The sequence below is a fragment of the Podarcis filfolensis genome, assembly GCF_964270895.1.
Source record: "Podarcis filfolensis genome assembly, chromosome: 2".
NCBI classification, from domain to species: Eukaryota; Metazoa; Chordata; class Lepidosauria; order Squamata; family Lacertidae; genus Podarcis; species Podarcis filfolensis.
In genome coordinates this window covers 30,277,736-30,301,063 of record NC_139605.1, presented here as the reverse complement: position 1 = coordinate 30,301,063, position 23,328 = coordinate 30,277,736, and the positions used below count along the sequence as shown (strand labels likewise).

Here is a 23,328-nt window from a genome sequence, read left to right as displayed (position 1 = left end):
ATTCAAATTGTAATACAACCAAAGACAATGCATGAAATTAAAGAAGCAATAAAGATCCAATATATTCGACACAATGGACAGCTTGTCTTGTCTTCAACCACAAATGCCAAGGACCACCAGCTAAAGGTAGACCCACAGCAGTTTCCTATGTTTAATTAAGCAATCTAATCTACCCCCGCCCCCCGTGCAGTGTAGGAAATCCAGCCTCTCTGCCTAGCCTCTGCTTGAAGACCTCCAGCGTTGGAGAGTCTACCATCTCCTTAAGCTATTGGTTCCATTGACAAACTGCTCATACCATCAAGAAGTGTCTCCTAGTGTTCCACCTGAATCCACCCCAGTCTGTTAGATCTAGCCCTGCCCTCTGGGATAGCAGAGAACAAGTTCTATGGGAAAGATATTTGAAGAACACTGTCATGTACCTCCCCGGTCTTCTTTTATCCAGGCTAAACATACCCAGTTCTTCCAATCTTTCCCCATAGAGCTTGTTCACCATAAAGCAGACCATCTTCATTTTCCTACTCTGTTACAGTTTGCCAATGTCCTTTTTAAGCATGGTGCCTAAAACTGGATCTTGTACTCCATTGGCTGGACTAGTGCAAGATAAGGTAGAGCTATTGCTTCTTGTGAACTGGAAATCACAGTTCCATTTGTGCAGCCTGAAATGGCATTAGTCATTTCTGCAGTCACATCCCATAGGTGACTTGTGACCGGCTTGAGATGGACTTAAGTCCTGAGGTCCTTTTGACATATACTACTACCAAGCCATCCTATAGCAGCGCAGTTCATTTTATTTTCCTAAATGCATTTGTCTGATGAGTTTCATTTTGTTAATTTCAGTTTTCCATTCTGTCAAGGTCATTTTGAATGTTACCTCCATCTTCTGAAGTGTTAGCTATCTCTCCCGGTTCACCTGCAGATTTGACATCTCTAAGCTGGTATGATAAAAATGTTGATGAGTACCAACCTTAGGAAGGAACTTCAACAGAATTTAATTAAGCTCAACAGCCCTGAATAGCTCCACAAAACAGAACCAACCCCGCTGCTCCAGAACTCCACAGCTTCCCAGAAACGACATTTCCCAGTTTCATGTATTGCTGAATCTAATATCCTGCCATTCTGTGACAGTGTCACAGAATGATCCCCTCCAATTCCACTGAAAATATGCACTCAGGGCTCCACTGTCACCACCTCCAGGTCCACAGAGAAAAACCCACAACTCTGTAGAACGGAGAACACGAGAACCAAACAAAACTGAAAAAAAGACATGCCAGAAGCCAGATAACTCTGCAATAAGGAGGAAAGGCAGCTTGCAGAGAGAGGGAGAGACAAGAGTATGGTATGCCACAAATCCATTGCATAAACACCCCACAGCTCCCCTGAACGTCATAAGACCAGATGCCGCCCCAAGAGCATCTCAGAACACAGCCCCACAACAACTCGAGCAAACAGATGAACGCGCACAACTGTGCAAACAGATTCCCATAGCGCTATAACTAAGACCGCACAACCCCCTCCTTTCTCATATCGCCAGCATGCCTTCGCAGAGATGATTGTGCTCACGAATAAACAGCATTCTTAGCTGCGCTGGACAAAAAAGCGCGCGCGCACACACATGAAATTGAGCCAAAAGAGGGGGAGAGAGGGGGCGAGTGCAGGAGGGGTTGGGAAAGGCTGCGTGAAGGAGGGGCGGAAGGAGAAGGGGTGGGATGGGATGGGGGGAAAGTGGGAGAAGGCAGTCCTGCGCTTTCACTAGAATCAATGCGGTAGAGGATTCCTCCCCAGCATTTTCGAGGAAGTCTGAGGCAATTAGTTCAGTCAGTAGACAGCCTGCAGCCAGCCAGTCTAGGCTGCTCCCAAGGACTAGCGGAGGAACCAAGAAAGGAGAGCGGCTGCAGTAATTCCCTACGATCTCTGCAGTTTGGAGACTTCGAAAGAGAGAGAGACAGTTCGGGGGAGGCTGTGTGGTTTGCGGGTGGGCGATTTGAAATTTTGGAGGGAGGGGGAAGATAGTATTGCAACTCCCCCCCCCGCCACCTCTTTCCCCAAGAGGAGTTTTTGAGCGAGCGCTTGCTTGTGCGCGCGCGTTTTCCTTGGGGGTTTCCGCTTGTTTGCTTGTTCCATAATTTTTTCCCCCCGAGAGCGTGGGGCGTCGGCGGAGCGATGGGCTTCGAGCTGGACCGCTTCAGCGGCGAGGTGGACCCGGACCTGAAGTGCAACCTGTGCAACAAAGTGCTGGAGGACCCTCTGACCACCCCTTGCGGCCACGTGTTCTGCGCCGGCTGCGTGCTGCCGTGGGTGGTGCAGCAAGGCAGCTGCCCGGTGAAGTGCCGCCGCATGTCGGCCAAGGAGCTCAACCACGTCCTGCCCTTGAAGAGCCTCATCCTCAAGCTGGACATCAAGTGCGCCAACCGGGCGCGCGGCTGCGGCGCCGTGGTCAAGCTGCAGCACCTGGCCGAGCACGCCGAGGCGTGCGGCTACTCGGCGGCCCGCTGCCGCCACCGGGGCTGCGCCGAGGTGCTCAACGCGCGCGACGTGGAGGCGCACATGCGCGAGGCCTGCGCGGCCCGCCCGGCCGGCTCCTGCGAGCGCGGCTGCGGCTTGGCGCTCACGCACGGCGAGCGCCAGGCCGGCTCGCACTGCTGCCTGCAGGCGCTCAAGGCGCACGGCGCCGCCCTGCAGGCGCAGCTGGCCGGCCTGGAGAAGGAGCTCAAGAAGGAGGCGCTGCGCGCCGGCAAGCGGGAAAAGGCGCTCCTGGCGCAGCTCTCGGCCGCCCAGCTCGAGCTCCAGGTGACGGCGCTGCGCTACCAGAAGAAGTTCACCGAGTACAGCGCCCGCCTCGACTCCCTCAGCCGCAGCCTCGCCGCCTCGACGCCCAACAAGGTGAATCCGCACGGAGGCCCGCCTTGGCCCCAGCATCGCCCTTCCTGCCTGCTCCCCCCCCCCCGCCAGCCACTCGCCCTCCATCCTCTCTCAGGCGCAGCAAAGAATCCCGCGGCATCCTGAACAGGCTGCGCCGGTTTCTTTGGGGCAAACCTCCCCCTGCGCTTCGGTGGCTGAAGCGCCCTCTCGCGCCTCTGAGGAAGCAAGTGGCCCAGGCAGGCTCCCCTCTCTCGCACGCACCCCGGATGGGACAGCTGCATGTTCCTGCATTGCAGGATGTTGGACTGGGTGATTCTCAGGGTCCCTTACCTGATTCAGATGCGTTAGTCTGGAAATGAGCTGGGATAGTCGGGGCTTCCAGCTCCGCGTTGGGCAAAAAAGATGATTGGGTCGCGGGGGGGGGGGATTGGGCTAGATGACCCCCTTTGGTCCCTTCCAACCCAGTCAAAACTTTGGCATCCCACAGAGGGGCAAAACACAGAAGGGTAAATTACCAGCAACAATAATTAGGGGTCTTGTGACATCTTGATTTTATGTTTTAAGTTGCCACAAGCCCCCTGGTTGCTGTTGTTGGTAGTCATCCTTCTGCCCCCCCCCCCCATTGCCACAGTTTTTGGGTCACAGGACCCAGCGTTTGCGCAGTAATGCAAGGAATCATGCTTCTAGTTTTGACCCTTTTAAACAATTCCATAAACAGAATGCTGCAGGGTGCGTTTGCATCCTCCCTTCTTTACACCTCCCATATTCAGACCCCTGGTAAGGCAGTTCCAGGACCCCTACGGGATCTCTGAGAATGTGTCATTCATCACATTCAGGCGAAAGCTAGAGATTTGGCACTGATGTTTTAGTGAGAGTAAATACCCCTTTGGAACAAGCACAACAAAAGGAGAAGCAGCTCCCGGTCCCAAGTGCCAGACTTTTGGCATCCTGTGGTGAAAGTTGTGTTTGTGTGTGTGTGTGTAGATAGGTTCCGGGCAGACAGAAGGTAGGGGAGGAGACAGGATTTTTGTTGTTTATTTTCTTCTCTTTTCCTCATTAGTAAGGCTTGGGAGTCTGCTAAGTGGTCAAATCTGTCCCCCGCTTTCCGCTTTGAAATCTATTTTTTTGCCTGCCTGCCCTCCCCCCATCTCCACCTCCCTCTCTCTCCCTTTGCTTACAGACATGTCTGTCAGCTGCAGCTTCAGCCAGCTGGAAGGCTCAACATGAAGGGCAAATATTTACAGCTAAGCTGCTCACCACTAACTTGGGAGAAACAGGACCTGCCTAGGAAAGGAGGGCTACAGAGAGAGGAGGGGGAAGGAGAGTACTATCAAAACATAAGAGAACTTATACCAAGTTCCCATGTTCACTACGCTACATTTTGAAAATGAAACAGAATTCTTCTCATAACCGTGACAACTGGCCTCTTGGGCAGTCTTTCAGGTGCTACATTGCGGGGTTTGTTTACTGCAACATCCGTGTGTGTTTAAACACTTTAGTATTTCCTCTCAAACATGGATGAGTGCTGTTTTTTCCCCTGGAAAGTGTTTTCATACTTTTCCAACACACTCTTCCCACTCATGGCTACATTTGATAGATTTAGTGTTTGAGTCTTGTTTGCATGTTTTGGTCAGAGAGAAAGAAAAACGTTAGAAGTTGTAAAGTGGGAGGCACAGAAAATAAGTCTGTTGAGGAAATCCAGGCCACAATTTCTTTTCCACTCTCCCTCGCCCCTTAAAAGGGGACTTTTATGAACCCCAAATGGGTGGTTTTTTTCCTGAATTCAACGTTGATTTTGAATCTCTGTTAGTAACCAGGATCATAGAATAAGGATGCTCCCTGACCTGAAAGCTTTCTAAATGTGACTTGCTAAATAACATATTATTTCTAGAAGAGGCTTAGCTTGAGCATAAGGTCGCTAGGATCAGCCATTACAGAATATGCACAGAATTTAAAATCTTTAAAGCTTGGTCTGATTTCCCAGAATAATAGAGCTCAGTGCCAGTGTACTTGCAGGATAGATGCAACACTCTTCAGACTGATATTTTTTTTAAAGAAAAGGTGGGAGAACTATCTCTACAGATTTTAGAGAATGGGTTTTTGCACCTTTCATGGGCATCTTATGCCAATGGACAGCAGTTCTTTCAGTTAGAAAGTGTTTTCTGGTGTCCAACTTAAATCTCTTCTTTCTCACCTTCAGAGAGGGTGGAATTGGCTATCCACATGCATAGAAACAACCTGGGATAGCTCAGTTGGTAGAGCGCGAGACTCTTTAAGTTCATGGTCATGGGTGTGAGCCTGATGTTGGACAAAAGATTCCAATTTCAGGGGGATTGGACCAGATGACCCTCATGGCCCTTTACTACTCTACGATTCCATGATTATTATTAGCTTCTAAGCCCTATGCAGGTGTTCTAAAACCAGCTGCAATCAGTGTATGGGGAAGGGAGTAGGATTGCCCCCCAACTTCCCCTGTCTCCAACCCCTGTGTATTGATTACCCCTTGAGTACAAGCATACAAATTGTATGTGCATATCTGTAGAAGTCCTCCTGTCTATCAGTATGTTCCTTCTGCCCTTTGTTCACATTGCTGGCCCTTATCCTATTATGCCTGTGATGCTGATAGGTAACATCACTTCTACAACCTGAGCTGGCCTTTTCTACATATTGTTGCGTTGCTGACTTCACCGTCATTCAAAGCAGATCCTGAAACGGTTCTCCTTTTATGAGATCCTGCTGCTTGGGTGACAGTGCCAAAGTGTTGCTAGTTCCTTCTGCTAGTGCTGAGGTCTGCACTCAGCCCCTACCACTGGTGCATGAATATTCATTGCTTATCCATCTGCTAATGACTATCTTGCAGAGGTGGTATGTCCCTGCCCTTACCCCCTGTGTTACAGCAACCGTTTCAAATGTCTTCCTTGTTTGCTTGGAATAAAGACTGCGCTTTACTTACATTGGTGCACACCATCACTGTAGATAAAGTTGACTCACATTGGGGTGCTGATTTCCACTGGGTTCCTGCTAGGATGCCCCTTCCTGATGTGAAACCAGTGTCTGGATACCCATGAGACTGTGAAATGCACACAGCTTCCTTAATTTCCCTGTGCCCTAAGCACTTGAAATTTTTCAAGCCTGATTCTGCAATTCACAGTTGCTAAGGAAGCAAGCTGTGTGCATCTCATAGTATGTTTTTGTGAGTGTCCAGACATGGAGTGATCTCATCACTGGAATATGTAATGTCTGAATCAACTTTTGGTCTTTGTAACTGTTCTGTGGCATTATTAGATTACTCAACTGGGTGTTTTAGTTGCTATTAAAAAAAAAAGCACATAGCCCCCCAGATAGTGTCTACAGTATGCAGTGTGTGCAGCAATGTTTTCATCAGATTTATGGACACAGCTGGTTAACATGACTGTTTGTTTTCAGGCTGTCCACAAAAAGGCTGTTATGCACTTTTCAGAAAAAGGCAGCGTGTAATCTGCAGAAAGCCAAAAGGTGTCATGTCACCACAAAACTGTGGTGTAGTGCTCAATCAATTACATGTCTTTCACAGCCATTCGGGCAACTTTCCAAGATTAACAGTTTCAGCCAGAAGAAGTGCAATTAGAAAATATACATCTTTGTGCGCTGGAGAATTGTGAAGGAAGACCAGCACGGGGATTGTCCTGCCACATGGCTCGCTTCGCTGGCGTGTGTATGGGGAGGGAATGGCTTGCTTCCAGTATTTTGATCCCTGGATTATTTAATCAGACAGCGATGTCAACATAGTTGTGTGCTGCGAAGGGCAAAGGATATAAGCAAGTGGCCAGGCATGCACACTGGGCTCAGGGATTTTGTAGATTCCAAAATATTCAAGCTAGCTGTAGCACCTAATATAAAACAGTGTCATTCAATAGATTCAACCGCTATGGTCTTGTGACATCAAAACCCAACTTGGGAATGCTGCAATTTGTATTGGGATAATTTTGCGAACATCTTAATGTCCTTAGGTTCTTATCTCTAATCAGATGCCTATAATCCAAATCCTACAGATGATTTGGAGCTTCCACTTCCAGCTACTGTGGTTTCCTGCCCAAGACAAGTGGGACAAGACCATTTTACTGCTGCTTTGAAAACCTTTCTACCAAACAGTTCAAGGCTTACTGAAAAGAGGCACATCCATAGTGCCTTGAAATCCTGCCTTCTCGCTTTGTCTAAGACCATCAACTTGTACATTCTGCCATTTAATATCTAGCAGTGATAAATATTAGTCATACAATACATGGCTGTCCTGGCGTGATTGGCGGTTCCAGTGCCATGCTATATGCTAAGCCGTTGTGCTGGTACTGCAGTCATGTTGCTCCATCTTGGGCACAGCATAACTCCTAGGGTTGAACCACTTTGTTATTTTAGCTTTTAGTCTGTGTTAACGGTTTCTGGTACCATGTTCATGTGTCCCTTTTAAAAAATTATCTAGAAGTATTTCTGCCTGTGCGGTCAGTGCAATAAGAAACACTCGCAAATTGAATTTTAGGGAGTTGGTAGAATCAATGATACAAGGTACGTGGAGGAGTGAGTGCTAAGTGGGCTTAGCATGTGACTGACGAGTGAATTTTAAGGAATGACAGAATCTAGAGGGTTTTTTGATTCATATATCTTTCAGGCACAACATCTAGCCAGGGAAAACGTCCGATAGCCGAGGTGTTCCAAACTATTCTAAGTCTGCAATTCAGTAACATGGAAGCAGTCTCCATTTAACTCAGTGGAGGTTACTTCAGGATTGCATTCTAAGGGCAGTATACTTACATAATTCTCTTCTTCTCTTCATAGTTTACCTGATGATCCCAACCATTTAATTGGAAACAGAACTTTCTCAGTTTCTGTATACAGTGGGCCCTCTGGATACAAACTTAATTCACTCCGGGGGTCGGTCCGCAACCTGAAAAGTCTGTATCCAGAGGTGCCGCTTCTGCGCATGTGTGTGCGGTGAAACCCGGAAGTATAAACACATTAGTAAGCTGAAGTTTACGTATCTGGAGGGATATGTAAGTAGAGGTATGACTGTACTTAAATGGGGCTTCCCCTGCCCCTCCCACTTCCTAAACAGCTATTACTGGCAATTGGTAAATTACCCAGAAACCTTCTGTGACTCAGTGGTGAAACTGAACCCCTATTGTTTGAGAATCAGTGTGCTAACCTATTCTAATGGGATTGGCTGAGAAATGAGCAAAGTTACATTTTTACTCACGAAGTAAGAACACTCCCAGTGTTCAGAATCAAATGTAGAAGGTAGCTTCCTAGCTCCAAAATACTCAGCTGGGATCTGAAGCAATTTCCAGAATTATGTTTAAGAGTTTGACTCAGCTGTGGGTAAGCAGCATGCCAGAACGATCAGATTTGTTGTAAAACCAGATGATCTGAGCTGGGTGGAGTTAAGTATGACCATTTGCAATAAAATGCTTTAAAATAATAATAATAATTTAGAGTGATAGTGGTAAGTTGTAAAGGAGGCGACTCTTTTAAGAGCTGTTCTTTAAAATGGCATTAATATCAAGATGTGAATTTCAAAAGGGCTGTTGGAGCAACAAGTTGTTAGTCCCTTGTGTCGTGGTGCTTTAGAAGCACATCTGCTAGAATTATCACCCAGTTTCCTCCCTTGTATTACTGTGCTAAAATGCAAACAGTGGATCAGCTATGGATGTGCATGGCAAGCTAGCAGAAATCTTTTTAAATGCTTAGGAAGTTTGTTTGTTTTTAACTGCCAAATATTGTGATGATTTTTATTTTTATTTTTTAAACTAGCTGGTTGATGCATTGCAGATCTTTCTATTTCTCACTCGTCCCCACGATTCTTCTTTTGCTGAGAAACAATCCAAATCAAGAATAGTAATGGAAACCTTTTTCTTCAAACTTTAATTACAGCTACCATCCTGAGTGCAGTCACAGGGTTTTGTGACAATAACATTCTTATGTTTCCATTTCTGAACTTATTAGACCTTAAAAGTGGCCTCACAGGACTGGAAGTTTTTGCCTTGAAATATTATCTGATGTCTGGGCCAGGGGGCTTCCGGGAAAACAGTTTCACCTCTTATTCCACTGCTCTCCTTTTAGAAGAGTTGAGCATGCTAGAAAGCCAGTTAAAGGCAACAACAGAAAATAAAAGAGCCGGGTATTTCTTGAGGCTGATTTTTGATGCACAATCCTGTATATGCCCACTCAGAAGTCTTAAGTCTCATTTAGTTCAACTGGGCTTACTACAAGGTACAGTAAACTCGAAACTTATGTGGGGTTGTGTTCCAGGGATAGAGCACAAAGCCCAAATCTTGTATAGTCCAAACTCATTGGATGCAATGGTGGTTGGGAATGCCAAAATCTTATTTCCTGGATGCCTGCCCCCTTTCTATTTTGTAAAAAATTAATTTAAAAAATTGCCAAGTGTGTAAAGCTGAATGTGCACAAGTTAAATGTGCATAAGTTGTGGGTCTACTGTCAATGGCTACAGGATTTCAGCTTCAGTGTTACAAATGAGACACAAATCAATCCGTTATGGGGAAAGGAATATGATTGAAATAAGTGAGACTTGCTTCTAAGTAAATAGGATTTGGGGGGTAAGAATACGCTGTGCCTTGCTCTACCACTAAACAACATTATAGTCCCAAGTATAAACTGCTGTGCAGTTAATTTGGATCTCTAGATTTCTGTAATTTATACCAGCTGATACTAGCTCTGGGCTTTTTTCTTTCATAGGAGTGACAGGAAAATATATGATGGCTTGAGCAACTCAGCAGAATGTTTCTCAATGTTAATATAGTTTGACTGACAGCTTCACACTGAAATGCCAAAACGGTGGAGGGGGTGGGGAGCCAAGCTTAAAACATCTGCATTGCGTTATTAGGCAACAATTGTAATTTATGCCATTAATTGGATATGGAAACCAGACATGTTAAATAACTTCTTCAAATTCGTGTGTTTGTTTATAACATTTTCATCTTTATAGAATCATAGAATTGTGGATTCTGAAGGGACCATGAGGGTCATCTAGATCAATCCCCTGCAATGCCAAAACCTTTTGCCCAATGTAGGGCTCAAACCCACAACCCTGAGATTAAGAGCCTCATGCACTGCCAACGTGAGCTATGGTGTTTGGGATGATGCAAGGTGGCGCTGTGGGTAAAACCTCAGTGCCTAGGACTTGCCGATCGTATGGTCGGCGGTTCGAATACCCGCGGCGGGGTGAGCTCCCGTCTTTCGGTCCCAGCTCCTGCCCACCTAGCAGTTCGAAAGCACCCCTAAGTGCAAGTAGATAAATAGGTACCGCTTTATAGCGGGAAGGTAAACGGTGTTTCCGTGCACTGCGCTGGTGCTGGCTCGCCAGAGCAGCTTCGTCATGCTGGCCACGTGACCCGGAAGTGTCTCTGGACAGCGCTGGGCCCCGGCCTCTTAAGTGAGATGGGCGCACAACCCTAGAGTCGGACACGACTGGCCCGTACGGGCAGAGGTACCTTCACCTTTTTACCTTTAAGGTTCATGTGGCTGCCTTTTTCCTGTTTGTTTTTTTCCTAGCAGGGAGGTTGCAGAGGCTGCTGATGTTCGCCTGATTATCATCACCCCAGATTAAATTTTAAGATGGCTCAGACTGAAAATTTAAATAATCAAATTAAATATTTTGAATGGCTTTCAATCATAATTCTTCAATAATAATAATAATAATAATAATACAGTGGTGCTTTACACCACTATATACATAATACTTTACAAAGAACAGATATGGTTGGCTCCTGTGAGACAGCATTTTAAAAAAATTAAGACCTTTACAAGTTGTAATATTTATGTTAAAAATGCACACTGCTTTAGTCCAAAACAATGTTTAACTCATGGTGAGATTGGAAATGGCTAAGTTGTGAAGGTTCATGGTTGCCACAATCAACCAGGCAGTTATCTGGGTGTGTGATTGTCCATATCAAATGCTAAAGATATCCACTTGCCATCATCTGTACATAATAATAGTGTTGGTGGGGAGACAGCCCATTGAGAACTGAGCGTTCATAGTGATAATTGAGTATCAGCTGCAAAAGAATAAAGGAAAACTGGGTTGAGCGGCGTGAATTAGCTTTCTTATAGTAGAAGTATAATCACTTACCGTAAATTTCGCTCCATAACACGCAGTTTTTTCCTCCTAGAAAGTAAGGGGAAATGCCTGTGCGTGTTATGGAGCGAATGCCTACAGATGGCGGGGGAATCTGCTGCAGTCGTGAGCAGTCAGTGGCTCGCTTTGAAACAGCAAAGCGGGTGTAAGCGGCTCCTGTCAGCTAGCGGAGCCGGGGAGGAGGGAGAGAAGCAGAGCGGGAGTTGGCTGCTTTAAAACAACCCCTGCTCTCTGTCCCTGCCTGCAGTTTTTTGCTGTCCGATTTTGGATTAGCCACTGTAGGGGCTGTGTATGTGTGTGCTTGAGCTATCGTTCTCCTCCTCCTGATTCCCCTTCACTCTCCCAGCGCCCCTGCGACTTTAGAATTGACACTCTGTGTGTGTGTGTGTGTGTGTGTGTGTGTGTGTGGGCTCCTTCTTCTCTTGCTTCCCGTTCACTCTCCCTGCGCCCCTGCGACTTTAGAATTGACACTCTGTGTGTGTGTGAGGGCTCCTTCTCCTTCTCTTGCTTCCCGTTCACTCCCTCAGCGCCCCTGCGACTTCCAGCAACTTTAGGGCCAGTTCTCTCTCTCTCTCTCTCTCTCTCTCTCTCTCTCTGTGTGTGTGTGTGTGTGTGTGTGTTTTGACCTCACTGCGCTTGTTGGGGGAGAGTGTTGGTCGCAATTTTTCTTGATTTGTCTCAGAGTGGTTACTATCGTGGTTTCCTTGCTGGGGAGGAGGGAGAGAAGCAGAGCCTGCTTGTTTTAAAGGAGCAAAGCCGGAGAGGAGCCTCTCCTGCATTATTAGCTGCATCCTTCTTCACACACCCCACGCGTGCTCCTTGTCCCTTGAGTGCTTTTCCTTCCCTCCCCACTTAAAACGTGGTTACAAAGCACAGATCCACATGGATCCTCAGGATTTTCTCACTGGGTCACCCCAAATTCACCATCAGATCACATAGCATGTCCATGGCTATAGCCTGCACCAAAAAACACGCACACCCACTGTTTCATGGGGCCGCAATGGCGCAAAAAAGTGGTTACAAAGCATGGATCCACATGGATCCTCAGGATTTTTGCATTGGGCTACCCCAAACTCACCGTCAGATCACATGTCTGTGGCCACAGCATGAACCACAAAAAACATACATCCACTGTTTCGTTTAGAATATTTTTTTCTTGTTTTCCTCCTCTAAAAACTACGTGCGTGTTATGGTCAGGTGCGTGTTATAGAGCGAAAAATACGGTAGTTTAAAACAAAACATGCATTCTCTCTTTGGTATGCAGCAATGATTGGCTTTACTTCTTTATTGTTTTCATTAAATCCCACTATAGGGGCAAAAGCACCCAGGCAATCATGGCGTTTACCGTTGTGGTTAAATAAGAACCAGGGAGCTTGCTCTTCCAGGGGCTTGAAGGATGCATGACTTATTCAAGCACCCAAATAGTTGGAACGTACAAGCTACACATGGCTTGATTCAAAGCCAGTTGAGGGGGACATCATTGTTCTCCATGGTTCCAAAGAGCTTTAAGACTAGGCTGCTATGAATAATAGTTGGTGTTTTATTTTTAAAAAATATATCCCTGGCTGGAGCCTTTGGGCATTGGAGTTCAACATCATTTGAAGGGTTAACAGGTCCATCTGCCCCCCATATTCAAAGCACAGGTGGACCAGAACTAAAATTTGAGTGGGGAGGGGGAATAATGCATGCAGCGAGAATTTACAGTGGGGAAAATACAATGGGAAGCAGGCTTTGGGGAAGCCATAGAGCCTGATGATATAGTTCTGCTCATTCTAAAAGAAATTTATATTTCATGGTATCAACTTTTTATATTTATTTAAAAACAGAGGTCAAAGTTACTGAGCTGCACCAGTTTACATTACCTTCTTCAGATATACAGATATCCTTTTTCATTTATTTCGTTTCATTTCCCTACTTTCTTAGTGTCATTTCATTCAAGTCAGTGAACTTTCTTTGGCACAGAAATGGGTGGAGGGATACGTCAGTTGTTGTATTCTTTGGTATTATTGGTCAGAGATTAAAAAGTACTAGAAGAATCCTCCAACTCTCCCAGGAAATAAAATGCTGCCACTTAATGAATCAGATCAATTCCCCATCGAGCACAGTAACGCCAACCCTGAGTGGAGTGCGTCTTGAACTCTGCTCTCCAGGATCTCAAGTAGAAGTTGTTCCCAGCCCTGCTACCTGATACCCTATTAAGTGAAGCTGAAAGAGCTCAGACTTGAATCCTCATACATCCGAAGCATGCATTCTCCTTCTGAGCTATGGCCTCTCCCTTTCAGAATTGAGAAAGGGGGATGTTATGTTAGCACATGGCGTTCCTATATTTGGGAACAAACTCTGCAGCAGACCAAGGCGACTTGATCAAGAAACTGCTTCATAGCATGCATGCATTATTATTTCTGTAATTAAATGTATTAAACATTAATGGAGAGTTTCCTCACAGAGCTTTCCTGTAGGATCCAGAATACTTACTGATGGATGCAGTACTGAGAAGGCATCTGCATACAAATGATTATTAAACTTAACTTTCTTGGTCTAAGGGGAGGGGAAGTTGTCATTTACATGACCAACATTCCTACAGATGCTTTGTTAGTAATGGCATTCCACTTCCGGGAACTTTATTTCATAGGTACACGTTATTCAGTTGTAACAACTGAATGCAGTCAAACCACTCTGATTTTTTGGGGTGGTGGCTAATCTTGTAGACACTGTGGTATGAGGTGGAATATCAAGCGTAGCATCTATTTCAAAGGGCCTCCGGGATTTGGTGAGGCCAATTGCCAGAATTTTGTAAAAATGGTTGTGTGCATCAGTCTTTGGTATGGAGAATGTCTACACAGTTTTTGTCTGCTATCATACTTGGTGCCTTCTTTATCAATTGCTTCCTAATTTATCTATTTTTTTAAAAAAATCCATTCCCACATCCATAGAGATTTAGTGCAGGCATCCCCAACCGTCGGTCCTCCAGATGTTTTGGACTACAATTCCCATCATCCCTGACCACTGGTCCTGTTAGCTACGGATCATGGGAGTTGTAGGCGAAAACGTGGAGGGCCGCAGGTTGGGGATGCCTGATTTAGTGCAAATGTCATCTCAATAAATAAAATGCATGCAGTCAGGAAGCAGATGTGGAAGGACGGCAAGAGAGAGAACCATAAGAAGTCCTTGCATTGAGAGTATCTGTGATGGAGAACCCAGCTGTATTCACTCAATTACTGCTGAAGGTGAACCTCCATCCATGTTTATCTCAGGGAGGTGAGCTTTGCTAAGAACCATAACCAGTAACTTTGGCTTTTGTATCACCAGCACCCCAATCTATCCAGTAAGAATTTCAGGATGATAAAAACTAGCAACAGCTTCACCTTAACATGAGCTGATTTCCTTGATCCAGTACTGAACCTTCAGGAAAACTTGATCCTCAAACGATTTTCACTGGAATCTGTGGAGAAAATACAGCTCTATGTCCTCAAGTGTTTTTATGGATAGAAGCCCTCATCAAACACCAGCTTTTAATGTCTTTTTTATGAAGAAAAGCCTTCCCTAAGGTTGCCAGTGTTCAAAGAGTTAAATTGACTTTCCCTGTTCTTTATAGGGTGAAGAGACTAAAGCGCTGACGCTTGTTCTTCATCGTGATTCTGGGTCTCTTGGATTTAATATAATTGGTGGTCGGCCATGCATGGTATGTTAATCATTGATGTATATATGTGTTTCTTATTAGTATTGAGACCTTTTTTTGCAGTGGAGGGGATGTTGTTAGGCACATATTCTGCTCTAGAAAGTATTATTTACATGGGCTATCTTCATTTGAACAAATGCTACCCCTATGAATTGTGGTACATTTGCGCTTCTCATGATGTGTTGCCATAGGCATCTGGTTGGCCGCTGTTGAGAGCAAGGATACTGGACTAGGCGAGCCTTTGGTCTGTTCCACCAGAGCTTTTACTTTCATCTTAGGTAACAGCATGGGGTGTTCCATCATACACACTATGAGGCATGTTCTGTCTCTGCTGAACAAGATAATGTCTGCACATAATGCTAAGCCAAGCAATAGCTTAGTGCAAACGCACAGGCTCCCAGAGGGGAGACTGCAGCCACTTTGCTCCTCTTCCGGTCCTGGTGCCACTGTGAGTTTAGATATCTTAGAAGTCTTCGCTTCCTGTCTGAACCCGAGTTTGACCACATGCTAAGCCAAACTGTGACTTGGCTCCCAGCTGCAGGAGGACCAGAGGATGAGCAAAACTGCCTCAATCTTCTCCAGGGTTTGAAATTAGCAGGGTGCCAGGCACATTTTGCTAATTTGCAAGCACCTCAGAAAGTCTGGGTGCCATTTTTTTGTGCCTGGCTGACATTCGGGGATTACTGAAATGTATTTGCTTTGAAGCCTCGAAGTATATGTTAAGAACAGACAATATATTAAGGAGTTTAACAATAAAGAGTAGAGTGTTTTGAAAACTGAAGTACGGTAACAGGATTTTTTTATTGTAAACACCAAATTAAACATGTATTAACAATTTCTGATATTAACAATGTGTCACTTATGTGAATTGCATATTAGTTCATACTTATCAAAATAATAAATAAAAAGTGTTGCCAACCCCCCCCCCCCCGGTGGCGGCTAGATGTTCTGTTTTGGGTACCCACAGCCCAGGTCCCAGAAGCCATTTGGCTCCTAGCTTTTCTCTCCCAGTTTCTAACACTTGTCTCTGGGATATCATGCATTCACCCTAACCTATGGTTTCTTAGACTCTGTGTGCAATCTGTATGATGATATTTAGTTTGGGACTTCATGATTTCACCTCAGCTTTTGCTTGCCCTGGGCTTGGGCTTCTTGTAACTTAAAACAAACTCTTCATATTTATTGGTGGTTGTTGTACTGTATGAACAAAATCAACAGACCCCCCAAGTCTGCCTTGTAATGTATGAAAGGAGGGAGGCTTATTTTCTTGTATAAAGGTTTCTTTGAAATAATTTGGCAAGCTTGTTGGCTAATGCACTTTAATTAAACCGTTTCCTTGTATTTAGCAGCATTTTAATGACACTTCTGTGCAATCTCATTGATGCTGCTAAAGATCCCTAAAGATGTTTACCCAATTAACAAAAGTCGCTTGATAGATTTATCTCGTTCACTGGTATATAGTTATAGATGGGATTGGGCTGGGAATTGTCACATACAACGGAATCCTGTGTGTGTTTAATCAGAAGTAAGTTATGTTTCGGTCAATAGAGTTTATTCCCAGGTACATATGACTAGAATTGCAGCATAAACCACATATTATGCTATTATATACTTAGCCGCTGAACTGTTACAGATTAGTCTTTCCATTTTACAGCCCAATGAAAGTATGGACTGTTCAGAATCTTTAGGGAATTGGATCAGCCGTAACAAACAACAATTATGTAACACTCTGCTGCCAGATTCACACTTTTCTCTTTTTTTGCAGGGGGGAGTGATATTATGAGCACCATCTCTCCACCCTGCATTGAAAAAGCTTAAAATATGCAAATATTGTACATATAAAACAACTTTTTTTTGTAAAGTCGCAGGGTTGAGCCAAATGCTCTCCTGTTTTGCTTTTTGCCATATGTAGTAAGTTTTTTGCATAACTGTTTGCAGACATTCTTTGCCCTTTCTCTCTACTTCTTCACTGTCATTTCTCCACAAGTAATCCCAGCAAGTTAGGGATCCTGTTCTGGATACGATGATGCCAGGCTCCTGCGCAGCCAGTCAGTTTTTACTATATCTGACCTTAGTTGCTAAATGAAACCCATTTAGAGTGAAGGCAATATTCATGTATACCTTAGAGCAGTTTTTGCTAATAATTTTTTTGGACAACAATGAAACAGTTTTTCAGTCCTGTTATAGATGGGCGAACCCCTTTTTTCACTAATCAGTTTTCAGCTCAGTTCTATGCAGCAATGTTCTGAAACTACTTGGAGAGTTCAGCTTACATAAGAAGCTGCCTTCTACTGAACCACACCACTCGTCCATCTAGCTCAGCTTTGTTTATGGTAACTGGCAGCACCTGTCCAGGGTTTCAGACAGGAGCTTTTTTCCATACCTACCTGAGACCTTCTACATGCAAGGCAGATGCTCTGTGCATAGATCTGTGAGGTCTTGGAGCAACACAAACTTGTTCTAAACTTTATAGTTTCCCTAACAGACAAGAGCTGTTACCAATGCCGAAATCTAAATGCTGTTCCTTAATAAGCATTCTTCCAAGCCTACCTGGGCTGTGTACCTTCCCCTCCTTTTACCACTATTCTTATGCAGTAGGTTTGGGTTGGGTTGCTCTGTAGGTCACGATAGAACTGCAAAAGGGGAATGGCCTATAGCTCAGTGGCAGAGACCATGCTTTGGGAGCAGAACATCTCAAGTTCAGCCTCTGGCATCTGTAGGTAGGGCTGGGGTAGATTCACATGGCTGATAAAAAGAACTGTCAGATATTTTTAAAAAAACACCAAGGGAACAGATGACAGCAACAGATTAAACAACAACAACCCAGTAGCTGACTATTGGAAACAAAAACTGCAAATCTGTCAATTACAACAGTGGTGGGCAGGGTTCTGGTAGAAAACTACAGTTAAATGCTACGAAGGCATGGGAGAAGAGGACATCCCCCGGCACCCAACAGGAAAGGGAGCTGGTAAACATGTCTGGGGAGTGAGTTCCACAGGTTAGGTGCTGCCGAAGAAATGGGTCTTTCTTCCGGAAAACAGGGATCTTGGGTCCAAAGGCAGAGGCACCTGGTGATCGGCCTCCAGTGAGGTTCACGTGGGGAAGGATGGCTCTTCTCTTCCACCTCTGCCTTTAGGTGAGCCCACTGGTGGGCAAAGGAATGGAAGAACCTCACATTCCCTCGCTTTCTGTTTTATCTGGGAAATCCAAAACGGTGGCACCTTTGAATAGTGGCAAGGTAAACACCTACCTGTCTGTGGCTGTGTTTGGCATTTACCCACAGAAAGTGTGAGCGTGCTATACTGCTGGGGCACTGGGCAGCAGTGAACTGAAACATCCATATGCCGTGCAGTGCTTAAATGGTGACCAGTGCCATGAATTCAACATGCTTCAGTCTTAACCGGTGTTTACATTCTTCTCTCCTTCCCCTCCCCACCCCAATTTTCTTTCTCCTCAAAGGACAATCAAGACGGCTCATCTAGCGAAGGAATTTTTGTCTCTAAAATAGCAGACAGCGGGCCTGCCGCCAAAGAAGGAGGGCTGCAGATTCACGACAGGATTATTGAAGTAAGAATGCTATGTTGGATCATTCCTGATGGGCAGAATTCCCTCTCTATTCTTTTGTGTATGGGATACCTAAGGATCTCTGGCCTGGGAGAGTTGTGATGTGGGTAGCGGAGGCTAAAAGACCGGGCAGCTCAAATATGCTCAACTTGCTTCAATGCTGACCTTCCTGGCTTTAGGTACAGTTCTTATCTAAATATAGAGGCCAGATTATGGAAGGTATGTGCATGTCCTGGCATTTTGAGGAGCTAGCATGTACTTGGTATGCTGCAGTTATTTCTTTCTGAAGCTGTTGGAGACGTGAAGTTATTTAGTTAAAACCATATGTGAAGGCAAGTATCTGTTGTGAGAACTGTGACTTTATTTAGCTTGGTTTCTAAGGCATTTTTTTTTTTCAAGAGGGCCAAAATGTTTTGAACAGATGATAAAGGACAGAAGCCCCTGTTAAGTGAGCTTTTAAAGCACATTGTGATGAGCTTTCCTGAGAAATTCCTTGAAGGGTTACTGAGCACTCTTTTTTTTTTTTAAGTTCGTAGTCTGGAGTTCTTCCCATTTTCCTAACATTTTGACTGTTTGAAAAAGTTGTTCCTGTTGTCAAGATCATTACTTAAGATGATAGTTTGAGCTTAAGGGGAATGTTTGATTTATGGAACGGAAATCTGCTAACTGCAAATCAGATTCCATTGTTGTCTATATTAGAATTTGTTCATTTTCTTTCATTGTTGCAAAAGCAGGGAAGTTGGGGAACTACTTTTATTTTTATTTAAGGAAAAGTGCTGCTTTTGTAGCCAAAGATAGCATGGAACAGCCAGTTTCCCCAAGACATGGAATTCCTTTGCTCTTATGTTCTGCAAATGAGCAATAAACAGCTGTTAAAGATTTTCTGTTGGCAAAGTGTGATATATATATTTGCTATATTCTGCGTGGATAAAGAAAACTGCATTCAACAGTGTTTTTTTGTAAGAGGAGAAAATATTATGGAGAACATTTTGTTCTAGAAAGCATGTTTAAAGGTGCAAATGGAGCAAGCCAACACACTTTTTTTTTTTTTAATTCAACTGATTTCAAGTTATAATAAATTTTGGAGCAGGCTATCTGCAAAAAAAACCTAGTTGGTGGGCATTCATGTAATCCTTTCAGTGTAAAATGTTTTGAACAGTAGGACCTGAAAATACTTTTGTTCCCTTCAACCACTCCATTAGCGGTGGATCTTTGTCAACTCTGTAATACTTGGGGACATGCACAAAAAGAGTGCCATCTCTGGTTATCTTGTGAATATTGTGCAATATGTAGAAGCAGGATGGAGGCTCAGGTGTGTGGCAAGAGATGAAAAAGGGTAGAAAGGCTATATATGAAGCAAGGTAAAGTGAACACTAAATACCTCATCTTGCCCAGAATAGGATGGCTCCTGACATTTGCCTTCTTGAGACTCTTCAAATTAAAGCTGAATGCAAACAGTAGTTGAAGGATAAAGGCATTTCTGTATGCAGTATAATCTGTGCAAATTTACTTGAAATTAAGCCACATCATGTTCATGTAGGAGCAGAGAGATGTTACTCTTCATTTTGAAGAAGTAAATCATACAGACAACCATTCATCATCTTTGAATGTAGGTGCTTGTGAAAAATAAACTGGCTATGAAAATAGGTATGTGTTTCCTTCTACAAAGGAGCAGCTTGTAAACCACTACATAATTTTACATGTACCGATTAGCTTTTGTCTATGCATATCCACATGCACAGTGATGAATCTCACCTTAATAAGTTACTCTCCTGAAACAAAAACGGAATATCTCTGCAGTCTAAAGGTCGTTCATTTGTGCCATAATATTAACAGTTGATGATTCTCACTCCCCAAAGTGGGTTTGTAGCGACCAAAGAGTAGAATTTGAGTTCTGTACATGTACAGAAAAATGTTAAAAGAATAGTGGTACTAGAGGGGGGGAAATAAGCATGTCATTTTATTAGCATCATCATCAATTTCCTGTGTGTGTCCACTGAGCAGAAATATTCAGGCTTCAAAGGCTCATGATGCCTGTATAAGTTATCTTCAGTGCATTGCGATAGCCTTAGCAGGAAGAGGGAGCTTGTGATGGTTGAACGTTTGAACCATGTTTTATCTCTTTAATGTCCAAACACATTAACGCTATCTGGACTCCCTCACAGAATCCAATCTAATGTCTGAGGGCAAAGATACATTTCAAAGGTGACCTTGTCCAGCTGAATAAAAGAATGTGGAGCTAGGGAATAGTGATGTCACCGTAGTTATTAATCAGTCGACGAAGGTGTCTTCTGCTGAGCAGTTGAAACATATTATATTAGATTTATTGATCTGGGTCCTAGTTTTATCATCCTGGCTAACTAGCAGAGTGAAGACAGCAATCCACTCTGTAGAACAGCAAGACGGAGTGCTGTCTTTTAAATAGCAAGTTACAGTGCAATTTACCCCATGCTGCTCTTCAGCAATATCCATTCATCCAGGTTCCACTGAATGAATGGAGTAGTTCTTTGCATGTGGTAATGATAACCTCTGAAGGTGCCTCTGCATGTGAAATAAGACAGTTTAAAAATGTGTGGCAATGTCTTTGGCTGGTTTAATACTCTATACAGGCTCAGTTTATTGCCCTATGCTAGTTTCCCATGAACATGCTAATCTGGGACACTGTGTTCCTTTCCACTAGTGTACATGTTATCTGAAGTGTGGGTTGTACAGGGTGAGCCCTTTAAAAGAGGCCCTGAGGATACAGAGTACACGTGTTCCACAGGGCCTCTTTTAAAAGACACACCCTGTAGTTAGTGTCACTAAAAATAAATAAAAAATCTACCGTCTGGTAACCAAGGGCAAGTCTTGACTATAAGACCTGGTTCATTTGGAATGAAACAGTCTACAAGACAGTTTGGATATAATGCTAAGCTAGGGAGGAGCAAAGTGGTGCCATTATGATTAACCATGATGTGCAAACAAGGCCAATGCCAGGATGATCCTGGAGCAATCTTCAAAATGTAAAAGAAGAAGAAAACTTAATAGCAGAATTTGTTTAATTGGTATGCTCCAGTTGGGGGTGTGTGTGCTGCAGTTAGGACAACTAAGAACAAGTTGTGGTATTTGGGAAGATTTCAGAGCCTATGCGTTGTGTGGAAATGGCATCCCACCTAGCCCACTTCCAGACACTTCTAAGTCGCAAGTGCAAAATCTGCAAAATGATGGCTGTAATTTGGAGCTTGCCCTCTTTTAAAGCCATTCAAGTTGGTGGCCACCACTACATCCTTAGTTTAACTATGTGCTGGGTGGATTCCCAATATCAAAACTCTCATTAATACAGTTTTATTAAATGAATGACCTTTTCTATCAAGATCAAATGCTTTCACACATTGCTGAGCTCATGGAAAACCCTCCATGTCAACACTGATATGATTTGAGGGGTTTTTAGTGATCCGTAACATCAGCTAGGAAACTACACCTTATGGGCACTTTCAAACAATGTTCATGTATTTGCAAAGATGGACACTACCTCATAAATCAAAACATATTTTTAAACCCAGAGTAGCTAGCAACCTCTTAACTATTGTTTACATGGTCAAAGGGCAACTGTGAAGTGAACCAAGTTGAAAGATATAAAAGCAGGCTGTAATGACGCAATCAAGCCATAATAAATAACTCTGAAGCCTGCTGATTTCTGTGGCAGAATAAGACACGTGCTTCCATCTTTTGCACTAAAATTAAAGGAGAGTTAAATGTGCTTACCTTTGCTTGGATTGCACCTTAAATAATTCAGAACCTCACAGTTGTCTCCTGCTTTCAAGTTAAGTGATTAGTGTCTATTGTGGAATGAATCTGTCTTGATAGCCGATTCATAATTACACGTGTGTCTTGTTAACAGATATGCAATGATGTCAGAATGATAATTAACAATGTTGTAAGTGAAAACATCCAGAGATTCCCTCCTTGCACAAAGAAAAACCAAGTCTACTGATGTCTAGACCACACGAGCAAGTCATAAGGGACATACTTAAAAATAACTTCAATATACAAGCCCTGAAAGTACGAAGTTTGAAAATATGATACACAACATCATTTCTCCCCCTCTATCCTTTATCCATAAGCTCACAAGTTTTTCAGAGTTATTATTTTTAAAGGCTTGAAGGCATAGATTTCTTTTCATGGGAGAACTGGGGGAAGGCAATTTTCATTATTGCAGTTAGTGAAGTGCTATAGCACTGCTTGAGTGAACAAATATTTTGTCGCTTCTCTCCCCTCCCCCCCCCCACCCCAGTGTACAAGATAACTTTTTTTTGTTATGCTACTGGTACAGTTTCCAGGGAGGATGATTGCATTTCAACTATTAATAGAGTCTGAAAAAAGAATAGCAAAGTCATATCTGAATTAAAGGCTGGATGTTGCAAACTGGCAGAAGATGAAACAGAGAAGTAATATATTTATAAAGAGAAAAATCTGTAGGCCAGAGTGAAAACAGGAGGTCCGTTTTTTAACTCTAAAAACATTCTCTGGGATAAAGCACTCTTCAATATTGCCTCAGTCTGACTCGAAGAAGGCAAAAAGAAAAACCAAACTGATCTAGACTTAAGAAAAGAATAGAACAATGCGGATATAATTAATCGCTGTTATTATATTTCTGTTCCTTTCTGATGCAAAAAGGGGGGCAAATCAACTTGGGGGGGAATTGGAAATAGGGAGAATAATGTCTTCCAGCAGAGCTGGTCATATTAAACACCTATTTTTTAAACGTACAACTAAAGGAGAGTGTCTGATTTGTAAGCCAAGCCTTAGACAAGGACCTTTCACAGATTAGCAGCATTCCATCGCATGCCCAGTTTAATAGAAAATTCACAGCATGTAGATACACTGTGTGCCAGGGGCATTTCATTTCCACCAGGGCCTGGAAATATCTCTTTAATGGATCTTATTTAAATAAGAAAAGATGTAATTAGGCATCTACATAACTAAAAAAAAGGGGGGAACCAAGAGATAAATAAAAGGCACTTTAATGACCAGAATGTATAACTTTTTGTAACTTTGTGGGAATGTCCCCTCCTCCCCAAAAACCTGTAGAGCATTATCAATTGGAAATAATGCCATTTGA

At 43.6% G+C, this 23,328-nt stretch overlaps 1 protein-coding gene across 2 annotated transcripts in view; it reads left to right on the top strand.

Annotated features, from left to right (window-relative positions):
- The first annotated feature begins 1,683 nt into the window (after positions 1-1,683).
- The window catches only part of PDZRN3 (PDZ domain containing ring finger 3), a 185,212-nt gene continuing 163,567 nt past the window's right edge, over positions 1,684-23,328 (top strand). The window contains exons 1-3 of one of the 2 annotated variants that reach the window (XM_083600550.1): positions 1,684-2,880; positions 14,580-14,666; positions 18,123-18,230. In XM_083600550.1, coding sequence (XP_083456676.1) covers positions 2,161-2,880; positions 14,580-14,666; positions 18,123-18,230 — 915 coding nt within the window. In that variant the 5' untranslated portion in view covers positions 1,684-2,160. The remainder of the gene's footprint in view (positions 2,881-14,579; positions 14,667-18,122; positions 18,231-23,328) is intronic. The other variant, XM_083600551.1, reaches the window with a different exon arrangement.